The 18,944-nt window shown below is 33.9% G+C and overlaps 1 protein-coding gene across 1 annotated transcript in view; it reads left to right on the plus strand.

Annotated features, from left to right (window-relative positions):
- Positions 1 to 18,944, plus strand: part of LOC133332774 (cell adhesion molecule Dscam2-like) — a gene marked incomplete at its 5' end in the record, with an annotated part of 58,237 nt that overhangs the window by 24,320 nt on the left and 14,973 nt on the right. The window contains 4 exons of the mRNA XM_061541149.1: positions 11,243 to 11,374; positions 11,979 to 12,128; positions 17,140 to 17,285; positions 17,858 to 17,993. Coding sequence (XP_061397133.1) covers positions 11,243 to 11,374; positions 11,979 to 12,128; positions 17,140 to 17,285; positions 17,858 to 17,993 — 564 coding nt within the window. The remainder of the gene's footprint in view (positions 1 to 11,242; positions 11,375 to 11,978; positions 12,129 to 17,139; positions 17,286 to 17,857; positions 17,994 to 18,944) is intronic.

The raw sequence follows: 18,944 nt of genomic DNA on the forward strand, positions 1-18,944 counted from the left end.
AAAATTTACGCCTTTTATATAGCATGAAAAAATATTCTTTAAAAAGTCCACGTCTTTTATAGGCCATGAAAAAATATTCTTTAAAAAACCCACGCCTTTTATAGGCCATGAAAAAATATTCTTTAAAAAATCCACGCCTTTTATAGGCCATGAAAAATTGTTCTTTAAAAAATCCACGCCTTTTATAGGCCTCCAAAAATATTCTTTAAAAAATCCACGCCTTTTATAGGCCATGAAAAAATATTCTTTAAAAAATCCACGCCTTTTATAGGCCATGAAAAATTGTTCTTTAAAAAATCCACGCCTTTTATAGGCCATGAAAAATTTTTCTTTAGAAAATCCACGCTTTTTATAGACCTTGGAAAAATCTTCTTTTAAAAATCCACGCCTTTTATAGATCTTGGAGAAATATTCTTTTAAAAATCCACGCCTTTTTATAGACCTTGGAGCAATATTCTTTAAAAATGACACGCCTTTTAAAGACCATGAAAAAATATCCTTAAAAAAAACCAAGCCTTTTAAAGACCATGAAAAAAATTCTTTTAAAAATCCACCTTTTTTGTAGAACATGAAAAGGTATTCTTTAAAAATCCACGCCTTTTGTAGACCTTGAAAAATATTTTCAAACTTCATCCTCATAGATTTTTAAATTTCATACAAAATTAAATTGTATTGTCCCAAACACTTCTGCAATAAATTCAAAAAATGGAAATTCCTCTGCATCCTTGCACACACACATCCATACTTCTGTACATAGAAACGATTGAATTTAATTAAAAATAAACAGAAAGTTAATTGTGTTTTTCGAATGCCGAGAAGAATGTTGTTCTAAAATCAAAAGACCACAAACAAATATTGAATTTCTAGAAATTCGAAATTTGTGTATGCCAAGAAATGCGTTGAAGTGTGCAGTGCATGCAATTGAAAGAATATAACTGCAGGCGTATATATTTTTAAATGAATAAGAGAAAAATATAAAATAGTTTTGTGAGAAAAATTTATTTTGAGAGATATCACAATTATATGAAAATAATATTTTCTTACTATTTTAGCAATTAGCAAATCTAATATGTTGTAATTTTGAGCACGTGTGTCTTTATTTTAGATGTAACAGTTATAATTTTTTTCGAATCTCATTAGTAGGAAATGTGTCAGTATTTTTTTTTTTTTAATTATAGAAATAAAAATACATTCTCAGTTAACTGACTTGTATGATTTACACCAGTTGTTGTTTTCAAACACTTTTCCGGACTAAATTGTTAGCATTATTTTTATCGCTATATTATTTGACATTTTTTTATTTTCTAAATTAAAAATACAAACTTATAATTACAATTCACACGAAAACCAGCAGCTCGTGTAGATTATAATAATAAATTGTGTATATTCTATTAGTTTCATACATAATTGCACATTGTCCATAACACAAATCTCATCAAAACCGCAATCTATAGTTGGCTTTTGCAAATTATCTTCCATATCAATTTGGTTTTATAATTAAATGTATTTCTATTAATATTTCATCTCCCGATTGGCTTGCACACTGCAAATGACATAATTAGATTGAAATTATGAACAAATGGAATACAAAATTGTAATGTAATTATATTCAAATGGTTGCGAGTAAATTACAATACACCTGAGTAGTTTAATAGGTAACTAGATACTCCAGGAAAAATATTATAAAAGAAAAATCATAAAAGGTCGAGGTCTACGGCTCACCAAGACTACCTAAAATCTCACGCCTGTGGTTCGGAAAGATTTAGAAAAACAATTTGATCGTCATAGAAAACATATCCCTTAAAAATCCTGATGGTCATAGAAAAAAATCCTTTAAAAATCCACACCCGAGACTCTGATGATCCTAAATAATGTTCTTTAAAACCCACGCCTAAGACTCTGATGATCCTAAAAAATTTTCTTTAAAATCCACGCCTGAGACTCTGATGGTCCTAAAAAATTTTCTTTAAAATCCACACCTGGGACTGATAAATTTTCAGAAAAAAATTCTTTAAAAATCCACAACTAAGCCACTGACAGATTTTTAGAGACTCTGATAGTCCTAGAAAAAATTTTCTTTAAAAATCCACGCCTTCAATAGTCCTTGAAAAATTTCCTTTAAAAATCCACGCCTGAGACTCTGATAGTCCTCGAAAAAATATTCCTTTAAAAATCCACGCCTGAGGCTCTGATAGTCCTAGAAAAAATTTTCTTTAAAAATCCACGCCTTAGACTCTGATAGTCCTAGAAAAAATTTCTTTAAAAATCCACGCCTGAGACTCTGATAGTCCTATTGGAAAAAATTTCTTTAAAAATCCACGCCTGAGACTCTGATAAGAAAAAATTTCTTTAAAAATCCACGCCTTAGACTCTGATAGTCCTAGAAAAAATTTCTTTAAAAATCCACGCCTGAGACTCTGATAGTCCTAGGAAAAAATTTCTTTAAAAATCCACGCCTGAGACTCTGATAGTCCTAGGAAAAAATTTCTTTAAAAATCCACGCCTGAGACTCTGATAGTCCTATTGGAAAAATTTTTTTAAAAATCCACGCCTGAGACTCTGATAGTCCTCGAAAAAATTCTTTAAAAATCCACGCCTGAGACACTGAAATTTCCTACAAAAATACAAAAAATTTTCGTTTAAAAATCCAGGTCTGAGTCCTAATAGTCCTAGGAAAAAATATTCTTTAAAAGTCCACGCTGAGACTCTGATAGTCATAGAAAAAAATTCCTTTAAAAACCCACGCCTAAGACTCTGATGATCCTAAAAAATTTTCTTTAAAATCCACGCCTGAGACTCTGATGGTCCTAAAAAATTTTCTTTAAAATCCACACCTGGGACTGATAAATTTTCAGAAAAAAATTCTTTAAAAATCCACAACTAAGCCTCTGACAGATTTTTAGAAAAATTTTCCTTTAAAAATCCAAGCATGAGACTCTGATAGTCCTAGAAAAAATTTTCTTAAAAAATCCACGCCTTAGACTCTGATAGTCCTAGAAAAAAATTCCTTTAAAAATCCACGCCTGAGACTCTGATAGTCCTAGGAAAAATATTCTTTAAAAATCCACGCCTGAGGCACTGATAGTCCTAGAAAAATTTTTCTTAAAAACTCCACGCCTTAGACTCTGATAGTCCTAGGAAAAATATTCTTTAAAAATCCCCGCCTGAGACTCTGATAGTCCTAGGAAAAATATTCTTTAAAAATCCACGCCTGAGAATCTGATAGTCATAGGAAAAATTTTTCTTTAAAAATCCACGCCTTATACTCTGATAGTCCTAGGAAAAATATTCTTTAAAAATCCACGCCTGAGACTCTGATAGTCCTAGGAAAAAAATTCTTTAAAAATCCACGCCTGAGACTCTGATAGTCCTAGGAAAAATATTCTTTAAAAATCCACGCCTGAGACTCTGATAGTCCTAGGAAAAATATTTTTTAAAAATCCACGCCTGAGACTCTGTTAGTCCTAGGACAAATATTCTTTAAAAATCCACGCCTGAGACACTGAAAGTCCTACAAAAATACAAAAAATTTTCGTTTAAAAATCCAGGTCTGAGTCTCTGATAGTCCTAGGAAAAAATATTCTTTAAAAGTCCACGGCTGAGACTCTGATAGTCATAGAAAAAAATTCCTTTAAAAATCCACGCCTGAGAACCTGATAGTCCTAGAAAAAAATTCCTGTAAAAATCCACGCCTGAGACACTTTTAGTCCTAGAAAAAATTTCCTGTAAAAATCCACGCCTGAGACTCTGATAGTCCTAGGAAAAAATTCCTGTAAAAATCCACGCCTGAGACTCTGTTAGTCCTAGGAAAAATTTCCTTTAAAAATGCACGCCTGAAACTCTGATTCCGGATATTCTGATTCCGCTATTAAAAAATTATTGAAGCCACCTCTGCGTCACCCTATACCTCATACCCTCCACCACCTCTGCCTTTTATCTCTGTAACATAAATTATAAAAATAATCAAAATGAATATTAAATTTAATGTTGCCACTCTTCTGATAGTCCTAGGAAAAATATTTTTTAAAAATCCACGCCTGAGACTCTGTAAGTCCTAGGACAAATATTCTTTAAAAATTCACGCCTGATACACTGAAAGTTCTACAAAAATACAAAAAATTTTCGTTTAAAAATCCAGGTCTGAGTCTCTGATAGTCCTAGGAAAAAATATTCTTTAAAAGTCCACGGCTGAGACTCTGATAGTCATAGAAAAAAATTCCTTTAAAAATCCACGCCTGAGAACCTGATAGTCCTTGAAAAAAATTCCTGTAAAAATCCACGCCTGAGACTCTTTTAGTCCTAGAAAAAATTTCCTGCAAAAATCCACGCCTGAGACTCTGATAGTCCTAGGAAAAAATTCCTGTAAAAATCCACGCCTGAGACTCTGTTAGTCCTAGGAAAAATTTCCTTTAAAAATGCACGCCTGAAACTCTGATTCCGAATATTCTGATTCCGCTATTAAAAAATTATTGAAGCCACCTCTGCGTCACCCTATACCTCATACCCTCCACCACCTCTGCCTTTTATCTCTGTAACATAAATTATAAAAATAATCAAAATGAATATTAAATTTAATGTTGCCACTCTTCTTTTGTGTATAATTGTAATTTCTCTGCTATTGGGCCTAATCAGGAAAAAATACAACATTCTCTACAAATACGATTATTCCGCTAAATTAAAGATTGTTACATACAAATAGGAGATTTTATGGAATAAATCAAGAGCAAATATTGCGGACGGGACATGCTGCATAATAATCCACCATTGACAAATGGATGAGAATGATGTTACCGAGGGGTATTCTACAAGTTTTCAAGGTCGGCAAAGGGCTAGTATTTTTAGGTCCTAGTATTTCAAGGTATAAAAAAGTGTAGAATATTTTTTCAAGATTTATAAAAGCCGTTGATTAAAGAATAAATTTGCAAGGTCTCTAAAAGGCGTGGATTTTTTAAAGAATATTTTCCATGGTCCATAAAATTCGTTGCGTTAACCATATTTTCAAACTTCCATTAATACCCACGCACTCTAATTACATTATTCATTTATTCAGATTTTAAACGAATTTTTAATTGAACGCACACACACACACACACTAATGCATAATTTTATAGAGTCTTACATATATAGACACATTATTGCGTAAATACATACATTATGTATATGTGTTATTTCATCTAAATATGTACGATATATGAATAACATACACACACTCTCATATTCCACATGAAATATATAAGTATATATATTATAAGTCCATAATTGCAATGGTCCGAATCGAACCGAATAGACTATCACTGCTCTGTGATATAATTTTTGCAACAAAATCCTGGTCGTTGTTGCATTACTGATGTGCCCAGCTTTTGTGTAGAAATAGCCACAGCTGATATAATCGAGTTGAGGGGAAGGAGGCAACCTTTGGGATCACATTAGACATTAACTACATACGAGTAGTGCTGCATAATAGGTACGGACATTTATGCAAGTGGCATTCGTGCATGAATTCACATCGACATTTCGTTCAGCGTTGTGGCTTAAAGTGATTGCGTCAATGCACCTCCATTGCGCTTTATGTAAATTTGCAGAATAGAAATGAATTCAAATTACAATCAGGCCATCTAAAAATGTAATTCGCTCACACACAAATATACTGTGTGAAAAGGAATCATTAGCTATAACGGAGAGGTCATTGATGATGTCGACACCTGTGCATAAATAATGAGCGCCTATGAATGCAGCAAAGAAAGGCATTATTGGTAATTGCATGAATGTCATTTGTATTGAGAATTGTCGTTGGGTGATCATAAATGTGGTTGTCATTATTTTCGATTGTAGCTTATAATATTAGTTAAATTATTGCCTTCTAAAACTTGTCCATTGATTTTTTTAATGGATAAAGTTTGTTTCTGAATGGAAAGATAGCTGACCATGACCTAAAGATGTAGGGCTGATATTCTAGCAAAAGAATGACCTTCTAATCATAATTTAATATTTTAAACATCTAAAGGGACTCGATCTTTACATGGGTCTAAAGAAAATTCATGGATTTAAAAAAAATGTGTCAAACTATATGAAGACGTGAAATTTTTAATTTTTATATAGTCAAATTTGCCTTACACAGCCTACAATAGGCGTGGAGATTTTAAAGTATATTTTTCAGGGTCTATAAAATGCATTGAGTTTTTAAAGAACGTGTTAAAGGTCTATAAAAGTGTGGAGTTTTTTAAACCCATTCTGTTAAAGGTCTGTAAAAGGCTTGCGTTATTGAATACTTTAAGCTTTTTAATAATTTGTATTTGAGTTTAGCCTGTCCTGGTAGCTCGATCACGTCCATGAATAATGAAAATATTGAAGCAGTGAGGAGCTTCGTGCTGCGTCAATGCAGACCTCAGCGAGTCCTCGTCATCATCGTGGTCCACGTCATCATCATCGTTGTCTTTGAATTACGTTACTCCCACGCAATCTCTGCAACAGCAATCCGCGACGCAGCCACTTACACCGTACATTGCTGTCACAACTCATAATAATGTCTAATTTCACCAATTCATTTGCAATTCATTTCGAGAGAAAATCAACCAGATCGTGGATTTCATGAGTCGCAGATGTATTATCGTCGCGGCTATCCAGCTGAACAGCACATGCAGTCTGCAGAGTTGTGATGGATACAACGTCTTAATGAAGGATCGTTCGAGAGGTGGAGGCTTAGTATTCCTATTGTACCATTCTGGCATTCCGTTCTATATAATGACCAGAGGGGCATAGCGCTGGTCGAGTAAATAGATAATTCAACGTTTTGCACGGTGAACGAGAGCACCATGATGAGGGGAGACTGTCAAAGCTTTCCAGACGCAAAGCTCCAGATCAAAGCTTTCGTGCCGCTTGGTCTGTCAAATAACGTGGTTTGGCAACCCGTCATTTCATTGGAGTCAGATCACCTCACTATTATCATATAGATCCGCCTTCATAACATCTGAACGCCGTACTTTCCTAAACCATAGGAAATCCAATTTGTAATCCAGAAATTTCACCAATCGCTATAGACCAAACTTCCCAGCAGAGGCAGCGAGATTAGCGTGATGAGCCTACTAACCCCAGAATCAGAGAACTGGCGATGTAAGTGAATACGTTAGTCGGTAAGCACAAGCGAAACAAGTGCCTAGAACATCTGAAGGAATGATAATCGGGCGTCTGTCTCATTAAACGGCATTGAGGTGACAGATCCGAAAAGGTGAGCGAATTGTTTAAACCCGAAAATTGTAGAGCACCCCGAGAGTGAAAGGGCGAAGATAAGAGTATTGCGCCGTATACGATATCTTCAATTGGAGGAGGAACCACTACAATTTACGTTTGGAGGATGTTGGGAGTGCTACCAGAATCGCAAAATCATCCCGGGCGCTTGGTCTGGAAGGAATCTCCATGGTCATGTTGAAGCAGCTTGATGAGCCAGGAGTAGAGTACCTAACTAAAGTTCTCAACTTGACATTAACCACCCTAATACTAGTTCACGATGCACTATGTCGCGAGTTCATATAAACAGCGGCCAAAAATAGAAGGAGTTATCGTAAGTTAATGAAATTTGGTACATGTGCTTATTATTGGCCTAAAGAGAAACTGACAAAAAATTGGATAGATCGGACCAAGATTTCGTATACCTCCCATACAATGGGTCTTGAGAATGTCACCCTTTTTGGCTTATAAAATTATTAATATTCAAACAAATTCAATGAAAATTGGCAATTTACATTTAATAAGGCCTCTAAAGCAACTGACCAAAAACTGGGTAGATCGGACCAAGATTTGATATACCTCCCATACAAAGGGTCTTGAAAATTTTACTATTTTGGGCTATATAATCTTTAATATTCAACCAAATTCAATGAAAATTGGCAATTTACATTTGCTTATGCCTATAAAGCAACGGACCAAAAACTGGGTAGATTGGGCCAAGATTTGATATACCTCCCATACGAAGGGTCTTGAAAAATCCGCTTTTTGGACCCATAATTTTTTATATTCATCCAAATTGCAGGAAATTTTTCATGTCTTCTTCCAAATTACATCAAATTTGGGCGAAGAAAGTAATAGGTGCTGTAATTTAGTTGTTGGCCCATATTTCAGGTACCTATCATACCAAAAGTCCCTAAAAATGTAAAAATGTAAAAAATGTAAAATCGTTATATGCAGCTAAATTAAGTATAGTAGTTTTATTTTTGTTATTTTTATTATAATAAAATATTTGATATACTTTAGTTATAAATAAATTACTTTTTTTTATCATTCACAAAATTTTCAAAACGCACATCAGAGATATATAAACTATTGTCTTCCCAAATGTACGATTTAGTATCATCCATGTTATAATTTCGGGTCTTAACCTTATGGCTGTTTAAGGTTATTACAAGGTCGGATTGTAATATAAAATTCTAAATATCCTTATTTAACTCGGCTTTAACAAAAGTTCGGACTGCTACTAATTATTTGTTGGCATGACTTGTTAGCATCTTGTGAAAGTCGCTCAAAAGGTATTGTACTAATATTTTGTACTAATATTATAATAATAATATTTAATATTTTTGTACTAATATTTTTCTGTATGAACTTTCCACAAATGTAATTCATGTGCGACATCTAAATTTAGATTATAAGATTATGTCTCAAATGATCTGATAAATAAGTATAATCTTCAAACTGACTGAAATTTTATTTAAAAGCTATATTTTAAAACCAATTCTCCCATATCTTCGCTTCGAATAACGTTTTTACCACTTAATTGCAAATTTTATGTAAAATATTGTATTATTTCTATGTTCTGAATACATCGTCTCCTTCCTACTTGACCCTCAATAACTTATTTGATTGTATACATAACATATTTGACCATTCGCTTCTAACCATTTCATGAATATGCCATATTTTTTCATAAGGTGGTCACCAAAAAAGTTAAATAACCCTTAGGACCGCAGGACTCCGCAGCTAATTTTTTTATTCCTTAAATAATACACTTTTCACCACTCAAATAAAGAAAAATTAGAGCTAACCTTTTTTAAACTTTTTTTTTCTGCTCCACTAATTTCAAAATTTCTTTTAAAAATTTGATGATCTAAGTACTACAAGTGTGGACGACTGTATACACCATATGATATCTATATACATACAAACTAAAGCGAATCCTAGTTTTTACATCCACAGCAACCAAAATAAACACTTTTATAATAACCGTTAATTTGAATATTCAAATATTTGAGCATCTGAAAAACACACCCATTTTTCGAAAATATGGTAAAAAATCAGTTTATAAATAATTATCAGATTTGAACCTTTGTAGAGACAAAACTACTTGACATATCGATATAAAATTTCATATTTAATCTAATTGGAGTGTTTTCTATCAATCTTCATCAAAAAAGTTATCCTCCGTGGTACTTGGTTTTGACCATTTTTGGCCGCGGTCGTGACACTGTGCGATGCCTGGAAAATGGCAGAGTGGTCCCGCTACTAAAGTCAGGCAATGATGCCTGCTAGGGGTAGTCATACAGGCCGATCTCACTTTTGTCGCTAGTAGCTAGCATTTCATACCGTCAGTCACGCCATGCTGTTCGAGGACGTGGAAAGTACAATCCTGCAAGATTGAAACGTTGGATCTTAAATTATATGTGTACGTATATACATGGATTTCAGAAATAGGAATTCAAAGGCCCATAGGGTCAAACATGGATGATTGTACGATCATGGCGTCAGGGCCGAAAACTGATGACATTTGCGAGATGCTGAACAACTATCTCGTGTATATAGATGATTTTTTTTCTGGGCGAGGATATGGAAATATCTGCCACTAATTCAACGACCACACTGTTTACCATATGGACAACGGAGATGCGGCTATATTTCAATATGCAGGTTCTAGGGGTCACATTCGATAGCCTATATAAATCGTTCGATCATGCCACAACTATTTACCATAAGGTCAAGAGCAGGAACAGGAGACGAAGATCCTTCCTTTTCTTAAACACAACAAGATGTTATCGATGTTTGGGTGTTATAGAAGTTGCCATAAAAATCATCATCTTATTGATCACCCGCCTACGATAGCAGCAGCTACCACGACAAACCAGAGTGGCCTTGGTACAATTGAAATCTGGTAGGTAGCCGCCTCAATTCATATTGGGCGCGAACAAAGTATTATCTGCTACAACAACAACTATGGATAGTAGTCGAATCGCTATCAGAGAAATTACTGCGTGTTGGTATATCGATCGATTTCTAAACTTTGAACAAAAATAACGTCGCATGGACATCGGTCATGCACGTTCGTCAATTGGCCTCAAAAAGTGGATAATATACCAGACTACAAATCAAAGGATGCCGGATTCAAATCCAAACAATTTAAAGTTATTTTCAAATATTTGTAAAAAAGACTTACATTCCTCTCCAGAAGAAATGCATCCGAAGTCCCTGACATTGTAATTATCAACCAGCGACTACGTTGGCTTGGACATGTTGTGAGAATAGATTAGAATGCCCCAGCACAAAAGATGAAGTGGAAGGCAATATTTCGAAGCATGGTATTTCAAATTTGGAAGAGCTGCGCGCAAGACCGACACGCTTGGAAATTCTTTTTAAGCTCGGCTTATGGAATACCAAATTCAAAATACCAAATTATAGCTGATTATATTGAAGAGCGTGCTCCAGAACATAGAATATTTGAGATTCCAATCTAAGAGGACCAACCTCCTCAAAATGAATCGATATATTCAATTTTAAATACCAAACATCCTAGTAGTAGTAGCTTTGTAAAAGTCCTATGCTCCTATGAATATCAGGACAGGACAGATCTTGGCATATCCGAATTGTAAACCCAATTATCGTAAGATTATTTGGGTGTGTTAAAAATATTCTTTCAGGTTATGATGGAAAATTTACTCAATAATATAGTAAATTGCATGCTACTATTTTCCTATTTGACATCTTGTAAAATAAACTCAAAGCTTAAATTTCAATCTGTGCAATTTTAAACGAAATACAAATTCTCTTTTATAACATTTTGCTCATATTGTAAATTTTTAAATTGTCTTTTTATCCAATTATACACATTAGTTCCAATAATATCATTAAACCAAGCACTATATACATGTAGATATGTATGCAGTCATCCCCTACTTTACTTAAACGTTCAATAATGTCAAACCACCACTTATATACATTTCGTTTTTAATATTCTTCCGTTCTATACATTTTTTTATTTCAGGACCACCATATGTGCGAGCCATTGGACCCATCAAAGCTGTCGCCGGCGAAGATGTAACAGTACATTGTCCGTTTTCCGGCTATCCAATAGAACAAATTAGATGGGAGCAAGGACATCATGAACTGACAACAAGTAAGACAAATTGCCAATGTTAGCTAGCTAGACATCGATAGAGAATGGACATCGAAAATAAAACAACTACAACAAAAATCGATGAACATTCAAACAACAAATATGCAAATTGTATGTTCAGTGGGAACGTGGAGGCATGTAAAAGTTTTCAGATTTCTAAAAGTGACGAACATTGGGAATAGAGAAATCAAATTAAAATTTACTGGGTTTCAGAATATGCAAGAATTTTAAAAAGTAGCCATTCAAAAAATAATTTTCTCAAGATTTTTTATTTTGCCCTAAATTCTGGCAAAATCCTGCAGGTTCTGTAATACTGGTTTCCAACAATTTTATAATCGAATAGAATTTCGGTACCCAAAACAAAATTTTGAATTTTATTTTATTAACTTTTGCCTACCTCCACGTTCGTCGAACATGCAAAAAATTGCCAGTACATTCAATCCATATGTGTCCACTATATGAATGTGAACTTTATAACAACCTAAATGGTTATTTCTCTATATACAACTATCGTTTTGTTGCTGTTGTTGTAGTGTATGACCCTTAACAAGATTTTTGTTTTTCACATTTTTTTTGTTTTTGGTGCATTTATGTTCTGTTGCAGATTCCCATTACTCTTTAGCACCCGTCCAACAGGGAGGATATCTTGTCATCAAGAATGTTGAACCGACTCGTGACCAGGGCATCTACACCTGTATTGTTAAAGTTCGCACGGGAGAGGAAGCACGACGTGATATTCAATTGAATGTCAATAGTAAGTATTCTATGTACGATTTTTTTTGTATACCTAACCTACCATCCCTCCACCTGCCCCTCAACCACCCACCTTCAAAAACGGAAACAACCATCGACATGTAGATATGACGATGATGTTTCCATTCAACATTATTTGAAATTCAATGACTCAATTTTATCTCAGTTTTACTTCCTAAGGGAATATTTTTAGCTTGTTAACAATTGGGAACACGGTTATATGACAAAAATGTAGATATAGGTGTATAGAAGTGTGTCTGTGTATGTGTGTGTATGTTTGTGCGAACTTCTGACTGTACAATTGACATAAATTTGAAAATATGTGTGTGTGATTCATAGAATAGCTTGTCCGAACGAACGAAAACATCTAAGGTGAACTAGATTTGCACAGATCAAACGATTTATGCACCTTACACATGGGTGAATTTAAATAACAAAAAAGTGTTGCTCGACATTGCTTGACATCTGGGAAATAAATTTGGGCTATTGGTTCATGACAATTACACAAAATATCTTGAATACGTGTGAATCAGAAAAATTTAAAACAGACAATAAGAGCCTAAACAGATATTATATAAGAGGTGAAACGAGTAAAACTAGTACTAAAAATTGTGCCTCGCGGATTCGTATTGAACTAGAACTGTTATTTCCTGTATGTGGCTATATTCTTCTAGATGGACACGAATATTACTTATAGGTACCAAATATTTTACCATCTGTATTTGGAACTTATGAAGAATGATACGGCACAGGGCTCCTACTTAAATCTCTGTTCTACATAACAATAAATGTTGCCTGGCTTCGCTGACATTAAAATTGGAAATTTTGTGCATAAAATTTATATAATAAATGTGCCATAATAATGTGCATCGATGCATTTTTGTATGGAACTATCTATCAAAGACGTAGATCGTGGAGGTCGTCCAATAACGGCCTCCAAAGTATTTGCCTTGCATGATCTACATATATGCGATATACCGTAAGATAGTATTTCCTTCATTAAATGTCCATGCACAACTGACCTAAAAGAAGGTTGGTTTTTTATAATCGCTCAAAAAAGCCTCTTCTACTGTACTGACTCTAAGATTGACCCTCAGTCGCTCCATTGTTATCATTCTAAAAGACGCTACACAATGTCACGGTGGTCAAAAGTAGAAGGAGTTATCGTATGTGAATGAAATTTTGTACAACTTATTGTTGTTGTCTTAAAAAAAAAAAACAACAACAAATTGGATATATAAAACCAACATATACCTCCCAAACAACGGGTCTTAAAAATGTAACTGTTTGGCTAAACAGTTTTTAATGTTCAACCAAATTCCATGAAAATTTTCAGTTTAGTTCTAAATAAGCATTCAAAACAAGTGACAAACAACTCGATTGATGGAACTAAGATTTGTTATACCTCCCATACAGAGGGTCTTAAAATTTTCACCCAATTTCAATGAAAATTGACAATTTATTTCCAATAAAAACAGAGACAGCAACAAGTGTTAAACATTTTCTGTTGATCTATTGAATATTCAGTCATAGATGGCAGTGATCCATTTCATTTCCAATTTGAATACAAAGCCATCATCATGCAATGATTCATCCCTACAGTAATATTTAAATCTTTCGTAATCAACGTTTTAGATCGATGCATGGGAATTACTACGTCCATCCAAACATCATATCGTCATCATAAATGCAAACGGATGTAACTACACTTTTACTAACTTTAGAGGAGAAAAACCAGTAAGGAAAGTTCAAAAGTCGGACAGAGCCGACTATATGATACCCTTCACCACTTTTGGTGCATACAAGATATGCTAATATTTACAATATCCTGTAGAGACAACAGACATATCATCTTTGGAGGACCTTTGAAATCGACCTATTAAAAACACTTCACACATTGCTTTTGTGTCAATCTGACAAATATTGCGAGTTTGGTGCACAATTTGCATATAATCGGACGAAACTATATATGGGAGCTATATCTAAATCTGAACCGATTTCAACCAAACTTGGCATACATCAACCTAGACCTAATTCACTATGTGCAAAACTTTGTCTCAATCGGACAATTATTAGAAGTTTGGTGCACAATTTAACTAAAATCGGACAAGACTATATATGGGAGCTATATCTAAATCTAAACCGTTTTCAACAAAACTTCACATACATCAAACTGGACATAATTGAGTATGATGTGTAAAATGTTGTCTCAATCGGACACATATATTGCGAGTTTGGTGCACAATTTTCATAAAATCGGACGAAACTATATATGGGAGCTATATCTAAATCTGAGCCGATTTCAACCAAACTAGGCATACATCAATCTAGACCTAATTCAATACTATGTGCAAAATTTTGTCTCAATCGGACCAATATTGGGAGTTTGGTGCACCATTTACCTAAAATCGGTTGAAACTATATATGGGAGCTATATCTAAATCTGAACCGATTTTCTCCAATTTCAATAGGATACTTGGGCCAAATAAGTGACATGTACTAAATTTCATCCAAATCGGATCATAAATGCGACCTGTACTTTGTTCTCAAAAATACATGTACAGACGGACGGACAGACAAACATGCATAAATGGACTCTGAAAGTGATTCTATGCTTATTCTCAAAAGGAACCAGGGGTCTATCTCGTTTATAAAATCTATAAAAATGGAGCATGACTGAAAATTTTTTAACTGATTTTTTTTCTTCTTCTTTTTAAAGGTGTTATTATGTTCTTCGACATGAAATTTTCTGAAACAAAAGGACATAACTAAACACACAATTGTAGTGCAATAAAGTGACTAATAATATTCCGATTAAGAGTGACGTGTGTTATGTTTTGTTGTAATCGGTTCAGATTTAGACATAGCTCCCACACATTTCTTCGTCCGATTTTGTGTAAATGGTGCATTGAAGCCTCTATATTTCTTTCGATTTGCACGAAATTTTGCATAGCGTAGTGAATTGATTCTTGAGTGATTCGACCGATTTTATGTAAATATTGGATAGCTATAGAACTTTGCACAGGGTACTTTTCCACCCAGTGGGAAACAAGGAAATTTTCTGTCCAATGATAATACAAAACTAACGGGCTAATCTAAAAAGGGGCCAATATTACTAATTTTGGTAGGGAGATTGAACCGAACATGAAAAAATACCAATGCGGTGCTTCTAAAGGTTTGTGAGATCATTACAGGTGACGAATCGCGGATCTATGTGTACAAGCCCGAAAAGTACACCACACTTTCATTGCCCCAAGTCTTTGGAAACATCTTTGTGGATCGTTACCGGAAGCAGTAAATCGATTGGTTGCATCTGCGGATATGATCTAGAAGTAAATCAAAAAGCTTCGTATTAGATTTCCACATTTTCACAAATTTTGACCCTCTGTAGGGAGAGGTACTAAAAGGAGTGGGTCTAGAAATTCTCCGTGCGTACACGTTTGTAGCAACTCAGATAATCCTTTCTCAAGATATTAAAAACTTATTTTTCCGCAAAATCTTTTCGATTTGTAGGGGACTAACCTAAAGGAGTGGTCTGATATTCTTGGAACAAATATGACGATATTCAAAGTTTGTATTAAATCTGGAACTCTTGGGCCGCTTTAAGGGAAATAATAACGGACCCTGCTACTTCATAAATCGTTTGTAAAACTGTTTCATAAAAAAAATAAGATCGCTATCATCTTACACATTTGAAGCCTATTCGACTTTCTAACATATTTTGATCGTCTTCGAAAAAGAAAAAAAGTACGGACGGGCGCACATAGACATCATAATCGATATATTAAATGGTGGATCTATGATCAATATTTTGTATTGAAACAATCTCTATAATATATGCATCAAATATACGTCTGTCCAATCAATACGAAGATTTGGACATGAAATAAAATAAAATAATATTATGGGAATGAAGTAATCTAGCTATGTGGGTCCGGTCGCTGATATGCATCACTCACAATTTTTACAATGTGGGTTCGGTTCTGGCCAAAGACGACACCTGATCAAATCAGCCAAAAACTAAATGTTTGTCTGTGCGTCTAGCCACTCTAGAGTTCACAATTATGACCCGAACATCACGAAAGACCCGAATGAAGGAAGCAGACTAAGACAAATGGACTAAGATTTTTGTGTGAAAATAAATGAAATTTTTGGATATTATCTATCTACGTATTTTTTTCCGTGGTAAATATATACGATTATTTAATCCGTAAAGACATAGACCGAATAAGTTGACAATACACCCAAGTAGAGTGGTTGAACCTTAAATTTATACCACTTATATCGATGTCTGTACTCGATATATACATCGGTTTACATATTCTGATAATGCTCAATATTGGCATTATCACTCTTTCAAAAATAGAACCATCAAGGTTGACACCAATAGTTTTTGATGATCATCGGTTAAGGTGCATGGACCAAAATCCTTTTTTTCGGATTTTCTAATCGTTTTATACACCGTATTTATGATCCAAATACTTAGAAATTTGACACGGGGAGTGGATCTGGACAAAGAATAAACATGATGATCAAAGTGAAATATTATACAATTTTCATCCTATGGCGTACATATTTTCTTAAAGAAGCCATCTACATAACTTCCCAACATATGAAAGAAAATATTTTGAACTTTAAATTAATTTTAAGTATTTACCAAAATATTCGCTGGTTTCTACATATTCTTCTATGTTTTAGAAATATTAGGTACTCATATATGGGGCAACTATCGAAAATATTCGCACAGAATCGAGATTTAGAACCAATGTGGTTAGTTCTCCGACTACATTGATACGTCCACTTGTTTATTTTTGTTTTAAGTTCAACAATTCAAAATTGACCAAAAATAATGTCACCACCAACTCACAATTTTTATATTTTTGGAGAAACCTCCCATTCTTGATCCCCAAATTAAAAATCAATTTTCTACAATTTTCGAAACTATTTACACATTATTATTATTGCATTTTTCAATTTTCCATTATTATATCATCTATTTTTTTATTTTGCAGGCCCTCCAGTTATCGAACCATTTAAGTTTCCCAAAAACCTGCAAGAAGGTGGAAGGGCACAAATCACATGTGCCGTATCCTCGGGTGATATGCCCATATTTTTCAGTTGGAAAAAGGATGACATGTCTATACCATCAAGTCTACAGGTAAGTGATAATCTTTTGAATGGCCAACAAGGAGAGGGAGAATAAAGATGAAATCCCGAAAACAGACAAGAAAATATTATCAAAAAATGGAAGGAAGGAAGACTTACCGACCATAGCGTTGAAAACGAATAAGAGAAATCACATACTTATTCATTTCTAATAACACACACAATTTAATACATTATCCTTTGGGGCACTAATATAAATGTGTAGGTCGGTCTCGCCCTTACTCAATATCCTGCCGTTGGGTCTTTTGTATCAAAGTTGCCTTTTTTTGTTACAAGGCCAAGGGATATCAGTATATTTTTATACGTGTGTGTATGCGGATCTGAATTTTATTCTTGTTATGCCAGACAAATAGTAACAACAACATGAAAATACTTCGACACAATGAAAAGTCTTTAGCTGCAGACATAAAAAGGATTTATGTTCTTCTTCTGCTTCTTTTTTTGTGCCGTTGTCTGTTCAAAAAATCTTCGGATATACACCGTTGTTGGGTTTTTAAAGTAATCTATGGTTTTATGGTTTATTTTTGTTCCCATCTTTTTTTTTTTGTTTTCAATTAACAAAAGATTTCCGAGAAAAAAGAGGAGTTTTATTCGCTGCTTGTTTTTAAGGACATCAGTGCTAAGCACAGTGGCAAATACACCTGTTATGCCAGCAATGCTGCTGCCAAGGTTAACTACACAGCTGAATTACAAGTTAGAGGTGAGTTGAAAATCTTGTTTTGCATTCGATAAAAGTCGTCGTTATTTATTGGTATATTGAAACTGTAATTTTATCAAGTAATTAAATTAATTGAATTAAGTTGTAATCTAAGTTGTATATTGTGGAAATTCATTGGATATCGAAGATATCAGATAATTTGGAAAGCATCTGCTATAAGGTGGAGTGTATTTATTTCAAGTATATATTTTCTTCATCAAATTACGATTAAACGTAATCTCCTAAGATTATTGTTATTGAAAATTTGTTGTGGTATAACACCAGGGTTCCATCCAATACTTTGTATTTTGGACACATTTGCTTTAATTTAGTATTTCGGCAGCTCATTGACCATTACATTTTTCTAAAAAAATCAATATTACTCTACTTTTTAGATTCCGGATTTATTTATAGTGTTTGGGTACTTGTATCAACGATGTTGTCGGTAATTTTTTTTATATATTGGATTCTCGTTAGGAGAACAATATCAATATTGGCACATATTTCGGAGTAGCCCCTATCGAATGGTAACTCTCACCCATTAAGTGACCAGTACCGTTCCACGTTTTGTAATATATTCTACATAACAGTAGTACAAAATTTCGGTATTTTCAGAATGTCATACACGTTTTTAACCAAATTGGATGTACTTATATATTTGTGGAACTGATAGAGTGTCAAATCTTTTTTTTTTTAATTAGCAATATAAGTCCATGATTATATAATGGTACTCATAACTTTAGTAATTTTTTCTGGTAGCAACATACCATGCCTAGGCCTAGGTTTGCCAGATTTCGAATTAAAAAAAGAACCGATATAAAAGACATATCATCCAACATGAGTCAAAATACATAGCATTCGAATATAGCAAATTCGATTAAAAAACGTCCTCCAACTATCGAAATTTAGGAGGGGGTCTACCCGAAATGTATATCATATAGAATTTTAATTTGA

Source organism: Musca vetustissima, unplaced genomic scaffold, assembly GCF_032173495.1.
Source record: "Musca vetustissima isolate MV318-11 ecotype Yass unplaced genomic scaffold, APGP_CSIRO_Mvet_v1 utg65279, whole genome shotgun sequence".
Lineage (NCBI taxonomy): Eukaryota > Metazoa > Arthropoda > Insecta > Diptera > Muscidae > Musca > Musca vetustissima.